The sequence below is a fragment of the Pogona vitticeps genome, chromosome 3 (genome assembly GCF_051106095.1).
Source record: "Pogona vitticeps strain Pit_001003342236 chromosome 3, PviZW2.1, whole genome shotgun sequence".
In the NCBI taxonomy this organism is placed as follows: Eukaryota; Metazoa; Chordata; class Lepidosauria; order Squamata; family Agamidae; genus Pogona; species Pogona vitticeps.
In genome coordinates, this window is record NC_135785.1 from 35,600,718 (window position 1) to 35,622,799 (window position 22,082).

Sequence of the window (22,082 nt, forward strand, 5' to 3'; positions counted from 1 at the left end):
GACAAATGCCAACGTTGTGAATGTTGTGGTTCTTCATTGGTAGTCTCTGAGAATGTCTGCATAGCTTGGAAAAGGGCATCGGCTTGCCTCTATGTTCTTCTTTTCCAGAAATGGCTGCCTTTAACTGCTTTCCGAAGTAGGAGTGAAGTGGGGCTCTTTGTCTGTAAGACTTCAAAGCATCCACCAGCCCACTCTCTTTTGTCACATTCAGGAGTTGACATGAAATAGAGAGTATACAGACAGGAGCCATTGGTTTCTTTATGTCTGGAAGCCATCTCTTTACTTTCTTCTATGTAACTTAATACCTGTCATTCATTCATACAGGGAAAACAAGCGCCTTTTTAAAAGAGGAAAGCTGAATTGCGTTCAACATAACTTCCTGGTATTTTAAGAAGTTGGAAGTTCAATTCCTCATTGTGCCTCCAGTGAGTAGAGCCAGCCTATGTGATCTTGGACAATTTGCACAGTTCAAGGGTGCCCCCCAGAAGGATGGAATGATAAACCACTTCTGAGTACTGTTTACCTGAAACACCCTGAAAAGGGTCACCATAAGTCAGAATTGACTTGATGGCATGTGCTTACTATGATTATTCCTGTTGTAATGCAAAGCAATCGGGGTTTGGGTTGGGTGTGAATAGACGATTAAGAGATATTAAATTTACAAAAGACCTGCTTCTCAGTTGTCTATATGAATTGACATGGCTGATTTCATTTGTGTATTATGCTTGCAGAAGTGTTGGCAGCAGTGGGGACTGTCACAATGAATAGCTCTATTCAAACCATACCACTGCTTTCATCACTACTGTTGTTCTCTTAGGGCTTGTTTACAATGTTGCTAGAACAACATCATAAACCATCTTCTTACTATAGTAAGAATCTGCAGCAAATTGTTACATGATGAAAAGCAGTGCAAATTATTCTTTGTAATCAACAATCAAAAAGGGTTTTTTAAAAATCTCCTGTGTGTCAGACTGGTAGGCATAATCTGCTGTAAAAATGGAGCCAGCCCATAGCAGAAAAAGTACTTTAATCAGAAGTTCAAATCTAAGTCCTGTGTGAAGGGGTGTTTATTCATGGCAATTGAACAGGATTGCAGGCCTCCGGTTTCATGACATGTGGTAACGGGGATAAATTAAAATGCAACTCCCTGCCTGCCCTCACAGCTTGGCTTTTTAAGTAAGCGAAATAAATAGCTAGTCGATCTGACCACAAGCCTTGAGAGAAAGAATTAACAGTCTCAATCAACTAGATGAGTGCAGCTATTAAAGGAACTGTGTTAAATTATTAAAAAATACAGTCACAAGGAAAATAAATCTGTTACGAACACACTGTGCTTAGAGAGCACATGTTTATTTTGTACATTTATGCTTCCATATTCCTTTTTTTAAAAATCACAAATGGGAACAAATTTGTTCAAAAGATTCTGTAGGCAGTAGCACAAGTAACGAAGAAAACCATCATCCAAGCTGGCCTTTTTATAAAAAAACCTTCCACAAAGCCAGAGGGTGGAATAAAAAGTTTACAGCAGATTAATCTGAGAAAGGCCAAAATGGGTCCAATGACACTATGCCGAAAGGCCAGGGAGAAGGAGAGAGAACAAGGGGCAAGCGTTGGTGGGTGCCAGTTTTGGGACCCATTCTGCCACTCGAAGCAACATGCATGCTTTCAATCTGAGCCTGGCACTAGCTGGGTACGAGTGGACAAGAGTGCCCAGCCATTGACATTACCTCACAACCAGGCAGATCATACTATTTCCTTCTGTGCTGCTCACTCTGAGATTTACTTCCATGTCTGTAGATCAAGAAAAGAACAGCAATTTCTGGAGATTGCCTCTAGTTCTTTGAGACCCAGAAACCCTTTGTGTGTGTGCTGCTCAGCGGGAAGTTGCCTTAGATGCCTCCCTGGTGCCTTCAGTCTTCAATGCAAATTACTGTATTTGCATTGAAAGCCCCAAGGCATCTACAAAGATGTCTTTCACTGTCCGAAGCCTCACTGTGATCTAGGAGAGCTTCCATATATTGGTACAATCACTATTGTCCATAGCTGGGTTGAGAGGTGAAGTCATGGAGGACTTTGAAGCGCTTCTGGAATCATCAGCCTCTCAGAGAGGTCTTCTTTACTCAAACTGGAATAACTGATTCAGTGGACAAAAGGTGTTACTGACGTACCAAAAGTAACAGTAGATGAATAGCTGCTGCAAATAACTGAAACTAGATTTTCTTATGGGTGGGCCTGAAAAGAGTAAAGGGAAATTCTGTGCCTAACGCATTATCTCTCCAAAGATTTTATTTCTCGTTCATTGAAGTACCATCTTTTAAACAGCCCAACATTGCTCACAGGAAGTAGTGAGTTATAAATAAGGGTGCTGGGTTTTTTTTTCCTCTGACGTTTCTGTGGATACAGCATAAGATGAGGTCAGATATACTTCCCCTTCACACAGTACAGCTAAAACCTTCACTTCACTGAAGCGTTATAGACAAAAAGTCAAAGCAATGTGCTTTTATATAATAGATTTCTCTGCTGCTTGAGCTCATTCTCCCACAATGAGCTTTAAAGGAAAAGTATTCAGAAGAGACCCCAGTGAACACTGGCGAAGGAAAAGGACAGTTAGACGAACAAATCCTGGAGAAATCCAAAGATTGAGCTGTGTATGTATGTCTAGTTCTTCTTTTTATGTGGCTGCTCTATTGTAGGAGTTGGAGGGGGGAACAGAACCTAGTGTTGGTATTCAATAGTGTGTAATGCAAATTCACCCCTTGGACATGATGGCCCTTCCTCAAGTTGGCTAGAATACCATAGTTCCAACCCTTGTTTGTAGTTTATGTAAAATTAAAGGGGGGGGGGAGAGAGAATCAGTATTGACAGTTTGATTGTGCAAACGCAGAGAGTTATCATTTTCTTTTTTGAAACCAAGAATTAGATGTACTGTAACTGGATTTCAGCTTTGAAAGATATGGCAGGATATGACATACAACTGTTGCATTAACTCCATGAGGAAGATGTTGAAATGGTTCTGCATGTGTTAAGAGCAGCCTGTGTGGCTACTGCTTAGCAGAGGAAGAACACTATTCCACATAATGCCTAGTACAATATACTATGGAACATGGTACGTAGTAGACTCAAACTGACTGATTCAGTTAGCACTATGGATGTAAGATCAGTGGGGAAAAAATAATACAAAAGTAGACTCTGTTTATGGAGTCATTTTGGAACAATAAAGTTTAAGATACTGTACTGCTGACCCATAAGTGCTGATATCCATCAATACCTACGGGTCAGCAGAGTCTTACGCTTTATCATATTACAAAAGAGTCTTGTGGCACTTTAAAGTTGAGCAAGTTCCATTTGACATGTCCTTGCTGTTCTTTCAGGTGCCACAAACGTTTGCTGTTTTTTTCTGTGCCAGACGTATAGCTTTTGCCCTGGAAATTATTATATAATAGTGATTGTTGGTTTTAAAAACCTAATGAAACAAAAATCAGCTTAAAACCAGCTTTTAATTAATCCCCTCCCCCACTTGTGTTTTTAGAAATTCCCTTTTGCCTTTCACTTTGGGGCGAAATAAATAAATAAATAAATAAATAAATAAATAAATAAATAAATAAATAAATAAATAGAAAGAAAGAAAGAAAGAAAGAAAGAAAGAAAGAAAGAAAGAAAGAAAGACTATGTAAAGAGCAGTTTGGACATTGATAGGATTACAATTTTTCATTCTGATTGTTGTCTTGCATAGAAGGAAACATTTGCCTGCCAAGCTGGAAGAAAAGTTGTGTAATGGAAGCACTTTTTAAATCTCTGTTATTATCCAGGCAGTTGGTAATGTGGAGTGATTTGACACGTTGTCATCTGTCTTCCACATCAGTACACAATGACTTTAAAACAGCTCACTTTCCCAACCATCAGTCTCTGAAAGTTGAAGTTTTTAGAAAGTACAGCTCCTTAGCCTGAACTCTGTGTTATAGGTTCATCATGCTAGTATTTAGTTTGGTATCCAGCACAGCTTTGCACATCTCAAAAGACTCTGCTTTTGTGGTTGCTTTGCCAAGGGATGATTCAATTAATTAATTGAGAGAATTTACAGAAAGTTCAGGCATTTTGTAAGTGCAGCTCAGTCATATCAGATAAAACATTGGAGGCTGTGATTGGAGTCATGGCATTGGCGATTAATTTGTGCTCCGTATAATTTTCCTGATGTAAATGTCCCCCAACCCAGCTGATTTTTGCTACAGTGGAGCAAATTGTAGATTAAGGGAAATTAATACTTGGCAAGTTATGTAAAAGAAGGAGGACTTTCAGCGTTGATGAATATTAACAAATGGGTAAAGCAAAATGTGTCCAATCTAACACATTTTTTAAAAAATCTGAATTAGGCCTGGGTAACCATTTATTTATTTAAAAAGAAGAAAGAAAACTACAAACGAGATCTGTTCACAGGGAGGGGCTGTAATGCATGAACAGAATGCATGTTCTACATGCAGAAGGTTCCGTGTCCAATTGTTGGTAGGTCCAATTAAAAGGAACGAGTAAGACATGATAAGAAAAGTCTCTACCTTGGAAAGCTTGTTCTATCCAGAGTAAATAACTCAGAGTTCAATGGATATAATGGAGGCTTGGCACTGTCTGTATACATCCAGTTTGGCCTTCTGAGGCAGGAGGGATAGAAGGATGTGAGGTGGTGGTGGTGGAAATGGCTGAGACTGGGAGAAGGAAGATGAGTCATACTTTCTAAACAGCCTCATTGAGTCTCTCCCATGTTATTTTTCTCTGAGTAAAATTTATATCACACTCGTTTGTTTTCATTTCATTTCATTTCTACTCTGCCTTTTTCTCTGTAGCCATAACTTCGCTCCTGGTAACTTTTAAGTTACAATTTTTATTTATGGATGGATATGGTGTCACTAAATGGTGGAGGAGAAATAGCTTTAGTCTGTTCTTTCTGCTGCTGTCTTGCGCTCTGTTGTGGGTGCTGAGGTAACTTTGAAGCAGAGAGAGGAGAGTGTGTTTTGCATCACAGGCCCTTGGCTCATAGGATTCAGGGTTTTTTTTAATATAGAAAAAATTAAAAATATAATTGTTCTGGTTACTTATAACTGTAACTGCTTTTTGAGAGGGACTTGACACTGTACGTACTTGCTTTTTAAAGTAAATTCCCTCACATTGAAGGAGATGCACTAATTTGTTTAATTTGGAGACAGTATTTTTCATCTTAGAGCCATCCTTAATATCAAATTATGTTTTTTAAATAAAAAGTGTGGATTTTTATTTTTATTTTTTAGTGGGAACTTAGTTGTCTAGCTTCTAAATGACTTTTCATGATATTCATCTAAAAAGTTTAAAAATACCCTCACATATATTTGTCAGTTTTATTTACTGAATCTGGAAGAATTCTCATTATTTATTCCATATCCGCTGGAAATAAGTCACTCCTATTTTACTGAGCTGCTGGACCAATCTACTGTTCATCCCAGTCAATAAAGTGTTGTTTTATACCTCACTTGTGATGGCTGCTAGTGTTATAAATAGCAATTCTATAGAGGAAAAATTGTTTGTAAGAAATTAACACCCTAGTCTGATAAGGAAGATCTCTGTAGAAGGTGGCTTTTGTGCATGCAGGCATTATAGATTTGACTATAAATCTTTGGCAGCATAGTTGTGCTCTTCAAGACTCATCAGTCTGTATCTTAATTCAGAAAGATGTGTGTTTTCTCTTCCAGTGTGGTTTATTTTCTAGTTGCACAGGAGTAGAACTTGGCTATGGGATAATATTTTGTATATGTCCATGATTACTGTGAAAAGTCTAGCTTGATTTAGTAACAATAGGCAAAGAAGGGGAGCAGTGTTTCAATTACCCTGTTCTTCTTTCATTTTTCTACCTAAAAATAAAAAAAAGATGGGTGGTTCTTCTGCACACTCCAAAAGACAATGGTGGGTGACACCTTGAGTAGACTACTAAGATCTGTCACACAGATGTTAGCTTTCAAAGCTGTTCCAGTTTTTCTCAGACTAGGCATTACTAGTCTGGCAGTGCTGCAGAACTGGCAGTGGTGCAGAAGAAAACATAATGGTTCCAAAATCCACACGTGGGCAAGGTCTAAACTGGAGGTGGCAGAATTGGGTCAGATGCATAGGTTTCAAGTTCCACCTCTGGCAATGCAGATTAGAATGTCTCAAACGTGTTAGACGGAGAGCTGTCAGTCAATAAGTACTTCATCACCCCACAACACCGTACATCAAAAGATGGGGGAACATTTGGGGGAACAGAAGCATGCACAAACATGAGAAAAACCACACTTTAGAAAGGTAAGGATAACATGTGGATTCATGCACTAGATAAGCCAATTGCAGCCAAATGCATGGAGATGAAACCTGAAACCTACTGTCTCTGACCACTTTTGCCACCCATAATTTGGAACCTGATTTCATCAAGGAAACGTGTACAGCACACCTAGGCACAGCTGGAGAAAGAGGCAAATTTTAGCCTATGTATGCAAGATTTTAGTAGTCTAATAAAGATGTCACCAACCCCTGTGTCCCATTTTCCTGTGGATGGTGGGCTATTGTAAAACTAGTTTTGTTTCATTCCTCATTTTCACTTTTCCTTCCTTCCTTCCTTCCTTCCTTCCTTCCTTCCTTCCTTCCTTCCTTCCTTCCTTCCTTCCTTCCTTCCTTCCTTCCTTCCTTCCTTCCTTCCTTGTAGATGGGAGGAAAGTTTTGTTGTGTTTTCCTGTTGTTGCTCTTTTTCTAAACTGTGCTTGCTTATGCAGGAAAATGCTGTGACCTGAATCTTTTTCCTCTTATAGAGGGGATAAAGTAAGACACAATCACTGTGGCATACTACACTGGCAGTGTATTTCTCAGTGCCTCTAGGAAAGTAGTTAAAACATGGATTTCCTTGACATCACTTCCACAGTTCATAACCTATGCCTTCCCACCCAGTATTTCACAACTGGAGCACACTAAGTACTTGCCTTAAAGGCATTTCTGGTTTCAATATATAGCTAGTGCCTCCCTCTGCTTCTGTGGCTAACCTTATTGGATTCTGTAAGCACATAATAGAGAACCACTGCTTTAAGTACATGATAGGGCACATAGCAAAATATAGTGAAGGGGAGGAAAATGCAGGCCTTGCTCTTTAAAGTGTAAAAATTTTATTTGTTAAGTGTTTTACATTTCAAATGGACTGGTCAAATGCCAATCTACACTTGTGTAAATAGAAGTCTTGGCAGCAAACTGCAGCTTATTAATAAGGGGCTGGTTATGCTCCTGGGCACACACACAAGTTGTAAAGCACCCTCCCTTGGACCAGCATACATCAGCAATAGGATTTTGGACGGAACAAGTGACACCTCAATATGTAAAAGATACATAGAATATGGAGCATCTCAAATTTAGGAAGAGATCTACTGTGGTTTGTTGGATAGAGTGACACACTACAACTTAGGACACCCATATTTGAATTTTTGCTAGGCCATGGAAACCCGCAGGGCTTGTAGCATTGCTAAAACCACTCCTTAAGCACCTCACATAGTTTGAAAACACTGCCAAAGCCACCATACATCAGATGTTACTTGATATGCCATCATAATAACAACAGATTCCAGAGAGAGGTTAGTGATGATAGAGAATTATAAAATGGTGGCACCTGGCAATTATTTTTTATTCATAGTGAATTAATATCTATTAACACTTGAAACCCCCACCACTGTTTTTCCTATTGATTCTGAAAATTCCTTGATATTTGAATCAACGTAGTGATTGTGTATATGTGCATTTCTTCCTGGAGACCAAACTTATGCACCCCTCACTTTGAGTTATCCTAGTATTATATGACAATTACATGGTCAATTAAACTGTATGATCTCTGGCGCTTCCCTGCATTTTCTTAGCAAATTTAGGTTGCCACAAGAAGCAATTAATCCCTAGTTTCGAAAAGTGTTAATGTGAGCTCAACGTTTGCCTGGCAAATTTAGGGCAATTGTATCAATGCCATCTTATGGAATGTTTTCCCTGTCAGAACAGCTGGAGGTGGTGATTCCAGGTCTTTTTTGCTCTTATAATGCTGATATTTGAAGCAGAATTTATATATAACCAAAGTCCATTACATCTCAGTGGGCTGTATAACCTACAGTGAGATAGTCTGAATAACACAAGAAATGCTTCTTAAAAGTGTGTATGCAATACATAATTATAATAGTTCAATAACATTTTAACTGTTACGGCTCCCCTGCATAGAGTCCTGTGTTTTGACACTCACTGAAGTATTTAGAGAATTATTTGGCATAATTTAGAGCAGTGGTTTCCAAGCTTGGATAGTCCAGATATTCTTGGACTGCAACTCCCAGAAACCTTGGCCAGCAGAGCTAGTGGTGGAGGCTTCTGGGAACTGCAGTTCAAGGACACCCAGGTTACCCAAGGTTGGGAACCACTGGTTTAGAGAAATGCACTATAGCTGCCTAGAAGGGAATTCCAAGTATCTCATTCATCTACAGACTCTGGGATTCTGTAACCATTAAAGTGTCATTAGACATTAGACTGCTATGACTCTGGAGCATAAATACACTCCCAACCTCTGGAATTCCAACAGATTGTCCTCTCTCTCATTCTTTTTTATTTTTATTTTTTGTAAATAGCAGAAATTCTGTAGTCAGCTACTGTAGATGGAAAATATGCACAGCGGACGGTCGTTGGTTTGGAAGAGCAGTACTATAGTGGTTTTTTTAACCATGAGTAATTATACAGCACTTCCTTGTGATAGATTTTAAAGCTACAAGTCTGATTCTTCTCATTCATTTGACATGTGTTGCTACAACAGTCAGTCTTCCATTGCTTTATTGAATACTGAGACAAGGTTAGAGCTATACTTGTATACATTCCATCATTTTTTATAGTATTTAGATTTGTTATGGATGAAAGGCTGTGTGATGCTTATGGAAGATGGAAGGCCTTTACACTTTGGCCTATAAAGTGCAGCAGCAAGAGATTCATGAGCAATATAGAAAGGAGAAGCTGGAATTCCATCTGTACCTTTCTCCATGAGAGCTATGATGTTTTCACTTCCTGGAGAAAGTCAGATTTTGAAGATGTAATTCAATCAAAATGTGCACACCCACAAAGGGCCTAAATTCCATTAGAACAGAAATATGGAACTGTTTGTCCTTAAAGGACATCTTAAATCAAAGGTCCAAAAGAAATCAGAATGGCCTACAGAGTAAAAAAAGCAAACTAGCAGAAATTTTCTTACTGAATTGTTCAGTCTTGAATGTAGGTGGTTGTTGTTTGCTTGCTTGTTTTAGTCAAATGTTACCACAGTTATTTGCTCAGCTGATCTTCACAGCTGAGGTTACTTCTGGTTTACTTATGAGCAGGCATCCATCTCATCATGAGTTTGCTAGAGGATTGATCTGGCCATCTCTGTTGCTGCACTGGGCCTCTGTAGACCAAATACTCTTTTTCCTGGTTCACTTCCTCTGAGATATTTCCATATGCATTTGCTGCCAGACTCCCCTTCATTTTTGGTTCAGCTTTTGGGGCAGGCATTACCTTGGATTTTCCCTTTATGATCCTAGTCATCTTGAGAGCCCTCTTTCTTCTTATGCCTGGTTTACTTTTGAACAAATATGCGAATAATCATACTTTTAAGAAATTTCAGGCAAAAACAAAAGAAAAAAATAAAGGACTCAAAAATGTTGTGGCACCTTAAAGACTATTTTTATTTTAATATGGGCTTTTGTGGACACGTCCACTTCCTTGGTGGGATTGTATGAGGAAGTGGCTTCATCCATGAAAGCTCATCTGGAAATTTAGTAGTTAGTCTTTAAAGTACCACAATATTTTTCTCTGTTTTTTAAAATATATTTTTCCTTTGTTTTTGCTTGATATGCTAGCACAGACTAACACAGCTACCTCTTCTAAAAACTTTAAGACACTTGCCTTAAATATTTAAAGTTGCAAGAAAGACCTAAATGTGTGCTGGATTCTGAACTTCATGGACCTTATATTTGATCCAGTTAGATTTTTTAAAATATCCTCAGCATATTGAAGTTGTGAGAATTGCCCTAAATTATAAGAAAAGTTTGCAAGTCCCCAGTATATAGTTAACCAAGAGTAAATTGACCATGTGTGATCTCATTCCATGTGGAAACATGAAAATTCCCATCGCTGGAAACAAAAATCTTTGTATGACCTCTTTGGTCTACTCCTGTAGAACTCTTTTTCTTGAAGCAGTTTCTTATTTTAAATTCAAGTTGCTTAGCTGACCTCCTTTTCCACTTCATACAAGAAAATGTTGTGCATCTCCATCTGTATACTAAAAATAACAACACGTATTTCAAATCATCACACAATCCTATTAGGTTAAGAGATACCAAAGGATAGAGATAGAGCTGAATACTTGGATTTAAAATGAAATCATTATTTTTGCCCAGAAACTGCTTTATCTCTTAGTTCGAGAATCCTTTCTCTTTCTAAGAATGAGGAGCACTCAGAGGAGAGTGACATCAGAAATACAATAACAGATTCAAAGAATTTAGGACATTCTTTGTAGATTAACCTGAAGGGCTGCCTTGCTTAGCTTTCCATACGGTGATGTGTTTTAGACATGCCACTACCCTTCAGCCTCTTCACCACCCTTAGTGAATATCCTTTGTTTCCTCTGCATATGGAGCTGTTCTTGCTCTGACAAATTTGCCTTCATGAAAATGGAAGGACTCTTGGATCTTAGAGTAGGTTCTGCTTTAAGTGAAGGACCAGATGTATCTGGCATGGGGATGTTTGTCAGTGAGTTTTACTAAGAGGCTCCTTCCTTCGACAGAGGGAAGAGGCCTTCCCACCTGTGACCCTCCCACAGGCACACCTCCAAGTCTGCTTCAGAGGTCTGTACTCTGGAACAGATTTGGAGATAGGCAAAGATCTATAGATGGCAGAAGGTGGCCTTCTATTGAACAATTGTGTAAGTTTATGTAATCTTGGTCATTGCCTGATGCAATGAGATATCTCCAAATCTTGTAGAGTCTTTGTTTCCTTTATACCTCTTGATGTATAGCCAGCCATTGCCACTTCTTTTCTTTATATCTTTTCTTTTTTTATCACTTATCACTCTGCTAACATTCATTCATTTCTGGATCATGGACAGAATAGTTTATTAGGTGGTCGTTCCTTCCTCAGTTTCTACCACACAGGCAAAATAATGCTGGAGTTAGCATATTATACTTATAACCCTTAGTGAATTAGTTTTTTAGGTGAAGGTAAAGGTTCCCCTTGACAATTTTTGTCCAGTTGTGTTCGACTCTGGGGGGTGGTGCTCATTCCCGTTTCCAAGCCATAGAGCCAGCGTTTTGTTGGAAGACAATCTTCCGTGGTCACATGGCCAGTGCGACTTAGACACGGAACGCTGTTACCTTCCCACCGAGGTGGTCCCTATTAATCTACTTGCATTTGTATGCTTTCGAACCGCTAGGTTGGCGGGAGCTGGGACAAGTGACAGGTGCTCACTCCGTCACGTGGATTTGATCTTATGACTGCTTGGTCTTCTGACCCTGCAGCACAGGCTTCTGTGGTTTAGCCCAAAGCGCCACCACGTCTCTTTAGTTTTTTACTCCCTAGCTTATCACTCTATGAAGGCACATGCAAGATAGATTCCAGGTTATTTCAACCAGCTTCCTGCTGGTTTTCTGATATCTTGGTTCTGACTACTGTCATACACGATGCAGCAAAGACCAGAACTAGCAAGATGATCATGCTCCTTCTTGAAAACAGTAGTTGCCATCCCATGACAAAGGGAATGTAGGAATAATCAGAATGGAGTTTGCAGACAAGCAATAACATTTCAGGTTGCATTCATAGAAGGTTTTCTATTAGGCAACCTGTATAATAATTGTTTTTTTTTCCTAAAGTGTCTTTTCAGTCTCCTTTATGGTGTGGATACTTAAAAGTAGTTCAAGGGTTCAGCACCAAATCTGCATCTGAAGATGGTGTATGTACACTGCTTTGCCCCATCGTTCTGAAGAAGAGCTTTGTGTGAAAAGTATTCTCTGAGTGCGTTCACATTTTGAAACCTCAGGCAAGCTATGCACTGTATCTGCTTCTATGAAATCAATTATGAGGATATTTTTAGCCGTCATTGCTGAAAGAGATACAGTACTGTGACAAACAATGGGAGGTTGTAGAAGGAGAGATTTTATTTCATGGCTAACAAGCTATATATTATTAAAGCATGTGTGTGCACACAAACACACACAGCTGCATATGGTAGCAAAAATTCAGTCTAGTTCTGGCACTAGCTCAGACCAGATGCACATTAAGGATAGCTTCACTGTTGAAAATAGATATGGAAGGCTCCATTTTACAGTGTAGTAAATACGTGGTCTGTAGAAATGATGTGTAATAGTAGGAGCGTGCTCATGAGTGCCTCTTTTTATAGAAACATCATCATTTGCATCCGGCTAGCGTAATTCGTTATTCATTTAAGGCAGCACACATCAAGAAAGGCATTATAAAAATGCAATCCTGCACCATTCAGTCCTGGCACAGAGATTGTCTAATTGGTTCATTTCCAGGAGATCCAGACAAATTAAATTCAACGGAGAGACAATCCCAGGACTGTTAAAGCTTTCAGTGCAACTAGCTCAGTTACAAATCTCCCAGAAAGCAATGTGTGAGAGAAATGTACTACTTCACATTTTGCTAGACTTCTACCAGATTTTTATGAGAAGTCCCTAGGTCTAAATAATAAAACTCCAGGGAAAAGGACCAGAGATTTGTACTGCAAAAGCAACGAGAGGCAAATTCCTTCTCAAAATGAAGGAAAAAGAAAAATGAAAAAAAGAAAGTAAAATTAGTATTGGTGCTACATGGCTCACATCTTTCACTATAAACAGTGCAGAAAATAAGATCAATTGTACTCAGATGACATATTTGAATGTTAATGCTTAGAAATAACTACTAGGTTGGTAAGTGCTGACATCTCCATCTCTGAAGCAGACTGAGAATTCTCCTTATACACATTTTTAAATTAATATGCTTAATGTGTTCCATCAGATTCTGCAGGACTGAACATTGCCTAACTTAAATTGGATTGAGACCCTGGAAGGAAAACTTCATGTAAAAACTGAGTGGTTCGCAGGCTGTGCTACTGCAACTAAATGACATGGTGCCATTTCCCAAGTTCCATATTATAAAACATTCATCTCCAAAATGTCAGTTTTGTGTTGGAAAACTGCTTGAGATGAAGATAGTTCAAGTGAAGATGCAAGGTTGTCTTCCATTTGCATCATGATTGGATGCCGTTTTGACAGTGCTTGCCCAAAGAAGCTGAAACCATGGATAGAACTGGGCTGCTTGTACTATACTTTAAAGACAGAATTGAGCTGAATACATTTCCATCTTCCTTCACACTCCTGTTGTACAGCCATGGCAAAAACATGACTCATTGTGGCATACTAGTGAGACAATACTGAAGTGACAATACTGAAATGGTTCTTCAGGTTCTGCTTCATCTAGCACATGTTGCTGTAGGTTGTGGGATTCTTACTCAACATAGGAAGTCAAACATGTTCCTCCTCTCAATTGATGACGAATCTGAGTCATTATTAAGATGGGTTGTACTAGATAGTTAGCGCACTCACTATGAGTGTTTGTTTCAACCATGACATGTTTAACAGAAGAGAAGCTTCAGCAATTCATTCTCTATTCAGGCATTAGGAATTTGAATAAAGTAAATCCACAAGGAGGGAGGAGACCATGCAAGATCCCCCCCCTTCTCCTCCATTGCTGTTTCCAGTACTGTTCTTGTCTGATTTTTCATGGTCTGTAACTGTGTGAAGAGCTTCTGTGGATAAAGGAGGCTCACCCTAGATGTTGACACTCACTGGGCTCAGATGAACACTTTCTCTTGAATTCTGCAGACTCTTCAAAATTCTGTTTGCAGCTAAAAACTAGAGGAGCATCAGCAGAATAATTTCAGGAAGTTGTGATTCTCATAGTGGTAGAGTAAGTGTGTGGGTGGAAGAAACTAGGAAGTATCTTTGCACTGGCAGTACGTTATGCAGAACAAGAATAAGGGAAATAAGGGAAAAATACAAGGCCTTCAGAAAAATTGAATGTCTTGTAAAAATAAGAAACATAAACCATAAATCCAGTAAGACCACAGCAGTTTCAGTGACACTAGCTTTGTTTTGCTGCATAAGCTAATTCAGTGACCATGCAAACTGAAGACTTTCAACATTGTAACATTATACAGGTAACTTTTCTTTATTAATGCTTATCAGTAACATCACACCTAGGACAAGGAAAGTAACCTTGATCATAGAACTTCTTAAAGTCAGCTAAATGTCTCTGTAGAATTTAAAATGAAAACAAATTGATATGGTTTCCCTATCCCATTGATTTTACTAACATACTGTATATTGACCAGGATTCTATTTTATCACTGCCTGGATAAGCTACAGATAGAAGTTTACAGATTCTTGAAAACATTACTCTTGGTTTCCCTTTCAACTCTGCCAGTCTAGTATTGTAGGATATATGTTTTATCTTTTCAAACATTCTTTATGGTATGCTCCCAACTTGTAGGTTGCATTCTATAACAAACCAAAGAGATTTGACTTATTTCCAGTATTTTAGATGAGATCAGGTTTTTGTGGAACAGTTGTGTATGTATTGCAGTTTATGAGGTACATTTCTCCAATGTGCAGCTTCCCACACTGAAACATCACACAAGGAACCGAACATGCTGGCTGATCTTGGTAGCCAAGGCCAAAGGTTCATCCCTTTAAGTTAAATTCTCTGCAGTCCTGTTCAGAAGTATGTCGCACTATGTTAAATGGGAGTGATCTCCAAATAAGTGTGGGTTACAAGGTCTTAGGGCAAAACTCTGTGCTACAATCATATTTGAAAACAAAGCCTGTGCTTACTACTCTATGGCCAATCACAAGAAAAAGCAAGCTAATATGTAAACAGTGGCAGATGTGAAAAGCTCCTATTGTGACAATCAGCTTTTTTTTAAGCAGTTACAGAATTCCCTCTTCTAATGTCATGTAATTTTATGTATCATTTGGCCCTTAGTTTCTTGCCTCTCCAATTTTGCTCTGTTTCTCAGCTGAAGAATTTAGTAGATCAATGGGTACATTTCTTTTACACAAAGGTCAGCTGCTGTAAAAATGGCCAGTCTCTTCTGGAGTCATAAGAAAAGTCTGTGACTCATTTTTATGGAAGGCAACCAAGGCTTCCATAAAAGCATCTAATTACCACCAGTACTTCTACTGCCACCAGAATATCAGCCATCCCAGCCTTTCTCAAACAGAAGCTGTAAGGACAGTAGAGGTATTCTCCACTGAGACAGCCCAGATTTGTACTCCCTTATGTACTGCTCCCAAATCTGTAATTTTGGTGTGACGTTTTCACATCAAGGGTGTGATCTAGCATGCGGGATGTGGACACATGTGGGATGAGGACGCAGATTTCTCCACAGCCCAAATAAGATGAATCAGTATCAGGAATCAGGTTTCTTGCCAGCTATCAAGGTTTTGACACACAAAACAGCAGTGCCCTGGCAATAGCACATCCATTCATTTTCTCAGCAGCCCATCCAATTCTGACATCTCCTGCTTATCCCAGTTGTTATGAATTAGAATGTGAGTTTGAAGCCCCCAAATCTACAATGTTAGCAGGAAAAGCCTTTGTGATACTATTTTACAGACATCTTCTGTGTGCGAGAGCTAGAAGGCTAGGAGGGAACATGATTAGGCCAGTGAGAAGAGCATACTCAGGAACCCTAGGATTTGCAATGGTGGTGGTGACAACAGAGTAGAAAACAGCAGCTGTTCCTACTCCCTACTATGGTGTGTTAGTAAGAACAGTGGGTCCAGTACTATCTTGTAAGACGGACTGCTTTTGTATAGCTCCCTCCGTCCCTTGGTATTGTATTGCACAGGTCATATACATAAAGTCTGGATCACGTTTTCTTTGTTGAGGATCAGAATGTAAACCTGGAGTTCCTCTTCTGGGAGAAAGGCTTAAATCAGTCAAATCCATCCTAAGATGCTTGGCATCTGTGGTAGTTGGTAGGGCAGAAGGCACAATTATGGTTGTAGGGAAATAGGACGAAACACAGAGTTAAGGTGAGTTTTCGTATCCAAGGAAGGTAAGCAGGTGGGCTGCATAGTTCAGTGAGTTAGGTATCTGGCTGCAGAGGGAGAGTCTGGGAGTTGAGTTCATGACTGTACATTCCAGAAGAGCCAGCCTGTATGATTTTGGGCATGCTGCACTCTCCCAGCATGCTCCCAGAAGAAGGGACTGATAGACTACTTCTGAGTACTCTCTACCTAGAAAACCCTGAAAAGAGTTGCCACTAGTTAGAATTGACTTAATGGCACACAATTGTTATTAAACAGGCGGGAATTCATTCACTCAGATGCTACCTCTCATCCCGTTCATGCACTCCACAACAGAACTGAGAAGCAGAAAAGGTACATCTGTCTCCAGTCTTAAAAATATTCCTACCTACTACTGCTTCTCTGTCTTTCCCTCAAATGTGAAGAGGCTGGGAGTTCAGCAGTAAGAGAACAGTGGTGAGGTCAAAACTCTCTGCCTAAAGAAGCAGCCAGGAGTAAGCTGGTTGTGGTTAACCTGTTGTTGAGGTTAGGCAGTGCCCATTTCCTCTAACCGAGATGCATTTTTCTTAAGCAGCATATGGTAACTAAAGTACTATAACTGAAAACCATAATTTTCTTTTTAACCACAGTTATAAATTAGTTCACCTCAACATTTGTGTATTTAATGAATTTAGGAGCAAATACATGCATTTTGCTATCATCAGAAGTCCAGTCCAAGAGGTTTGTTTACACATTCCTGTTTGATGAATTGCTTTTTAAAATTTGTAAATAGTTTTCTGGCCACTTCTGGTCAGTTGACATTGACAGGTTCTTTGGACCCTTCCCTGTACAGTGGGGTCTTGACTTGAGAACTTAATCCGTATTGGTAGGCGGTTCTCAAGTCAAAATGTTCTCAAGTCAAATCTGCATTTCCCATAGGAATGCATTGAAAACCATTTGATCCGTATCTGCTCTTTTCCGTCCATAGAAACGAATGGGAAGCTGCTATTCTGCCTTTCGACCACTAGAGGGGGATATTTTGTTTCTTTTTTTCTTAGGTCAAGAAAGGTTCAGGGAAGGCAGGGAAAATACAGTCCAGGCAGTACCAGGCAGTCCGAAGACTGTCTCCCAATCCACTCTCTAAATGCTGGGAGGAGTGAGGAAGCAGACAGGCACCCTTTTCACTGGCCAACAGTTAACTGAAAGTTCAAATTTTGCACTTTCCCTGCCTCCCACCTGGGTTTTTTTCAGTTCTTAACTCAAATCTAAGTACTTAAGTCAAGTCAATATTTTCCTATGAGAGCGGTTCTTAAGTCAAAATGTTCTTAACTCAAGCCGTTCTTAAGTCAAGACCCCACTGTATCCTATTCTGTTATCGTTTCCATTCCACCCCCAACTAATATAAGCAAGATACCATTTATCTTGTCAGTGTAAAATCTTGCCTTCAAAGCCCTTTTGTCTCAGTAGGCTCTTCTTTTCCTGCTTCTGAGTAACATATTGCAGCACGTATGAATCCCCATTCTCCAAGGTTGTTCCTTTAAAGCACATTTTGAAAGGCTAATATCACACTTCAGCAATAATAGCACTTTCATAATGGCTTACAAAGGTACAATCCTGCGCCTGACTGAGAAAAAGATGAGGGCCAACTGCCAAATAATTTATCCTGACAGATAAACCAGGATAAATGCCAAGTTAAACAGCAGTGGTACTTTTATATCTTGCAAGCTACCCAAATTGAAAATGTGGCCAAGCATACAAGAGTAATTGTGAAGAATCAGCGTATAGCTTATGGAAACAATTGAAATTAAAGTAGATCATTTTGAAACAGATTCACTTAGAAGAAAATTCCCCATAGGCTGTGCCAAAATGGAGTCTCAAAAAATACAGACAAGTTCCTGAGCTTAATGAATGGGTTAAAGTGACAGAGTGGGATGATTTTTAATCTACATATTACAATTAGCTTCTCTCCCCAGGAGCATACTGAATATCAGGAAATGCTGAGGCAGATAATGAACATCTTGACTCGCCAACTTTGTTTATGGCCATTCGCCCCTTTGATAGCATGCTGTGAAAGGACACCAAATGTTTCACAGCAGCTCCATTGTGTAAAAGGATATTAGAAACAGAACTCCCTGAAAAGAAATAAAAGAGAAGGATGGAGGTTGAAACTTAACCATGTCTTGTTTTTGTTCATTTCCTTAGCAGGAGAAACCCAAACTTCTGGAACCTGTGGATTATGAAGCGGTCATATCAGAACTTGAGAAGAATATTGAGGATGACTGTCTCAAAGACCTCATCTTGTTCCCCGAAGATGACTTTTCAGTAAGTGCGCATAAAATACAAAGCTTGTTCAGAATAATGTCACCTTCTACAGTTCCTAGCTGGCCAGATAGCTCAGCGAGTTAAGTAACTATTTTAGTTATTGCTGGCCAGATAGCTAGTAAATTGTGTATCTGGTTGGCTGCAGAGCTAGAGGTTGGGGACTTCAGTTTCCCTACTGTGCATCCCAGAAGAGCCAACCTGTGTGGCCTTGGGCAAGCTGCACAATCTCAGGAGGCCCCTAGAAGAAGGGAATGGTAAACCACTTCTGAGTTCTTTAGACATAGAAAACTCTGAAAAGGGTTGTCGTAGATCAGAATAGGCTTGAGGGCACACAGTTATTTATTTTAGTTATTACTAAGAAATACGGAAGTACAATGTTACTTTTGAAAACCTGTACCTATAATGGTAAGTAAATCACAGGATCATTGCCACCCCGCAAACACAGTTGTTGAAGTCTATGGACAGCTACCGTTTGCCCATATTTTGTCCATGGTCATTGTTATTGACCAGGCAATGTAATCTTTTAAGTAAATAAAAAAACAAAATGGCTGCTTTGGCTGTGAGTGTGCCATATTAGTTGGTTGAAAATCACGGAGTGTAGAGGGAGAAGGAAGTTCTTAGTCTATTGGCTCTACTACATGTTGTATCTCCTGTTCAACTACATTTCATTTTCTAAATCTGTTTATTCAAATATAACCACAGTACTAAATACCCAATTTGTTACCAACTGAGCTTAGGAAAGAGTATTTGAATTATCCTGGAATGGTAATATTATGTCATACAGTAAATGTATGTAAATTGGAAACTTACTGAACATGCTGCAGATGTTTGCCTTTATTTCAATAACCTCCTGGGAAATTTTTTCTCTTCAAATATAAGTAGATATAAATCAAAATGTGCATTGTAATGGGTAGACTGTGTTACTTGACTTGAAATCACTGCTCGGCCATGAAAACTAATGGAGGCTGACACTAGTAAACCCACTCTTTAAATATCACACATACCTTTAAAACTCCATTAGGGTCACCACAACATAAAAGTGATCAGATGATATATATAATATATAATAACAGCAGTTATAAACCACTTGTCAGTTCTCTCATTTGATCCTGTGCCCAAGTATCTTCACTTGACTGCAGCAGTTTTAAAATCATAAGACTAAATAGGAAGCATATTTGAGTATGTGTGACAAGAAGGTCTGTAGCTAGCAGTTTTAGCACACCTGATTCTCAGAAGGGAACTTAGTTGCCGCTTTAAAAAGGATAACTGAGTACTGAACAAAAATCTTAGTAATCCCAGTGCTTTGCCAATTTTTAAATCTGAACACTTTTAAACGTGATATCTGTTCATATGTGAGGTAAGGTGAAGGTTCCCCTTGACATTTAGTCTGGTCATGTCCGACTCTAGGGGGTGGTGCTCATCCCTGTTTCCAAGCCATAGAGTCAGCGTTTTTGTCTGAAGACAGTTTCCGTGGTCACATGGCCAGCGCGACTATACATGGAATGTGATTGCCTTCCAACCGTGGTGGTACCTATTTACCTACTTGCATTTGCATGCTTTCGAACTGCTAGGTTGTCAGGAGCTGGGACAAGCGATGGGAGCTCACTCCATCACGTGGATTTGATCTTACAACTGCTGGTCTTCCGACCTTGCAGCACAGAGGCTTCTGTGGTTTAACCCGCAGCTCCACCATGGTTCATATGTGAGAGTATAGGGCAAATTTTAAAAAAGGTTTTGTAATCTTCAGTCCTCTAATATCTAATATTTTAGTGGATTATTTGGGCAAACCCAGGTGAATAATTACTGTTTCCAATCTCTGATATTGTAAAGAGGAGCATCAAATGCATATGTTTCCTTCTCACAATGACATTGCAAGTTTGCCAGATGTTTGCTCCTGGTCCACTGCCTCCCAAATGTGTGACTGGAATTTCGTTTTCCTACTATGTCAACATCTGAATGTTATATGTAGAAGAGCAGACACCTGAGAGAAACAGAGATGCAACTCCTCCATGATTCTGCCCATGTTCTGAATCAAGTTATATGAGTCCTGATCCCAAAGATCATTGCAGTGGGTACTTGGATATAATTATCCCGAGAAAAGTAGTACCAGTTTAATATGTGTTGGCATTACCTGTAGCATCATTCCCTACATTATGTAAATGTCGCTCAATGGCAGCTGTGAAACCAAAGAATTCATTCACTACATTATTGTAGTAATCCTCACTCCACAGATTTTTAGTTCTTCCATTTTAGTGTGTAAAAATAGAATTAATTTAGAACTTGAGAACTTTGGGCTTAAATTAGATGTGGCAATGGTGAATATGGCTTCTTTTAATATACAGTATCTGCTTCATTCATATGTAAAGTGAGGGACTTAGAAACAAAATAGAGCAAAGGCCCACGGAATCTTCTCCCTTGCAACAATTCAGTCAACAGATGGTCACAGTGCATTTTTTAGCAGTTTTGGGCAATTTGGGTGGCACTGTGGGCTAAACCGCAGAAGCCTGTGCTGCAGGGTCAGAAGACCAAGCAGTCGTAAGATCGAATCCACGTGACGGAGTGAGCGCCTGTCACTTGTCCCAGCTCCCGCCAACCTAGTGGTTCGAAAGCATGCAAATGCAAGTAGATTAATAGGGACCACCTCGGTGGGAAGGTAACAGTGTTCCGTGTCTAAGTCGCACTGGCCATGTGACCACGGGAGATTGTCTTTGGACAAAATGCTGGCTCTATGGCTTGGAAACGGGGATGAGCACCGCCCACTAGAGTCAAACACGACTGGACAAAAATTGTCAAGGGGAACCTTTACCTTTACCTTTACCATGGCTCCTGAACATGGGGTGGGGACCCATGTAAAAAAATTCCTTCTGATTCCACTGAAGCTGTTGCCCCATCTTAGTCCTATGCTCTGCTAGGCTGGCGTAGACAACTGTGGCCCTCCAGATGTTCCCATAACCTCTCCACTGGCCATTCTGGACAAGTTTGATGGGCCTAGCTTTCCATTCAAGGCCAAACTATAAAAGATGTAAAATTTCCTATAAGAAGTGGAGCACCCATAATAGGTAAAGGATTTTGGTTTATTTTACCTCAAATTTTTCTATGAGCCCTGCAATTTGCAAGTTAGCTTACCTTTGTCCCAATGGTCGTTGGGAGACAAACAGTGTACTCAAGTGTGGGAGCTGATTCTGCAGGCACAGTAGATGTGAAGGAATTTGTCTTCTGGAGGGTTTATTACTTTGCAGTTGTGAAGCTGGGGTCTTGTGCAGTTTGGCCCTCAGTGTTGTGCAGCCGGAGGTGGCATTTCCCATCATTTTTTTTTCCAGTGGATTATGGGTAACTGATGATCACTATTACAATGCCTTCTTGCCACAGAACTTTGTGGAGGTGTGTGCTGACTAATTTCACAATATGGCTGTGGGAACAAAGAAGACTGAAACTGCAAAGCAGTTTAATTCCTAACATACTTCTATATAAATGCTAAGAATTCATATTGAATATGATTGTGCAAAATAATTTTATTCTGCTTTTTTATTCTGAGACTATAAAGCTTGGGATATATATAAAGTATTTCCTGTTATTCCTAATAGACAGCAGGTATTCAGTAAATGTCACTGGTAGATACTGAGATGTATTGTAAGGGAACATGTTACACAATTTCATTTCATATTCAAATTG

General features: G+C 39.5%; 1 protein-coding gene across 16 annotated transcripts in view; it reads left to right on the top strand.

Annotated features, from left to right (window-relative positions):
• The window catches only part of DOCK10 (dedicator of cytokinesis 10), a 222,607-nt gene that overhangs the window by 82,334 nt on the left and 118,191 nt on the right, over nucleotides 1-22,082 (top strand). For 12 of the 16 annotated variants that reach the window (XR_013542985.1, XR_013542984.1, XM_072995975.2 and 9 more), the window contains exon 2: nucleotides 18,291-18,410. Coding sequence is in view for 14 of the 16 variants with exons in the window: in XM_072995975.2 (XP_072852076.2) it covers nucleotides 18,291-18,410 (120 nt within the window). In the remaining 2 variants the exon portion in view is untranslated. Of the gene's footprint in view, nucleotides 1-1,886; nucleotides 2,649-18,290; nucleotides 18,411-22,082 lie in introns of those variants that run through there. The other 4 variants (XM_072995977.2, XM_020792598.3, XM_078389207.1 and 1 more) reach the window with 2 other exon arrangements.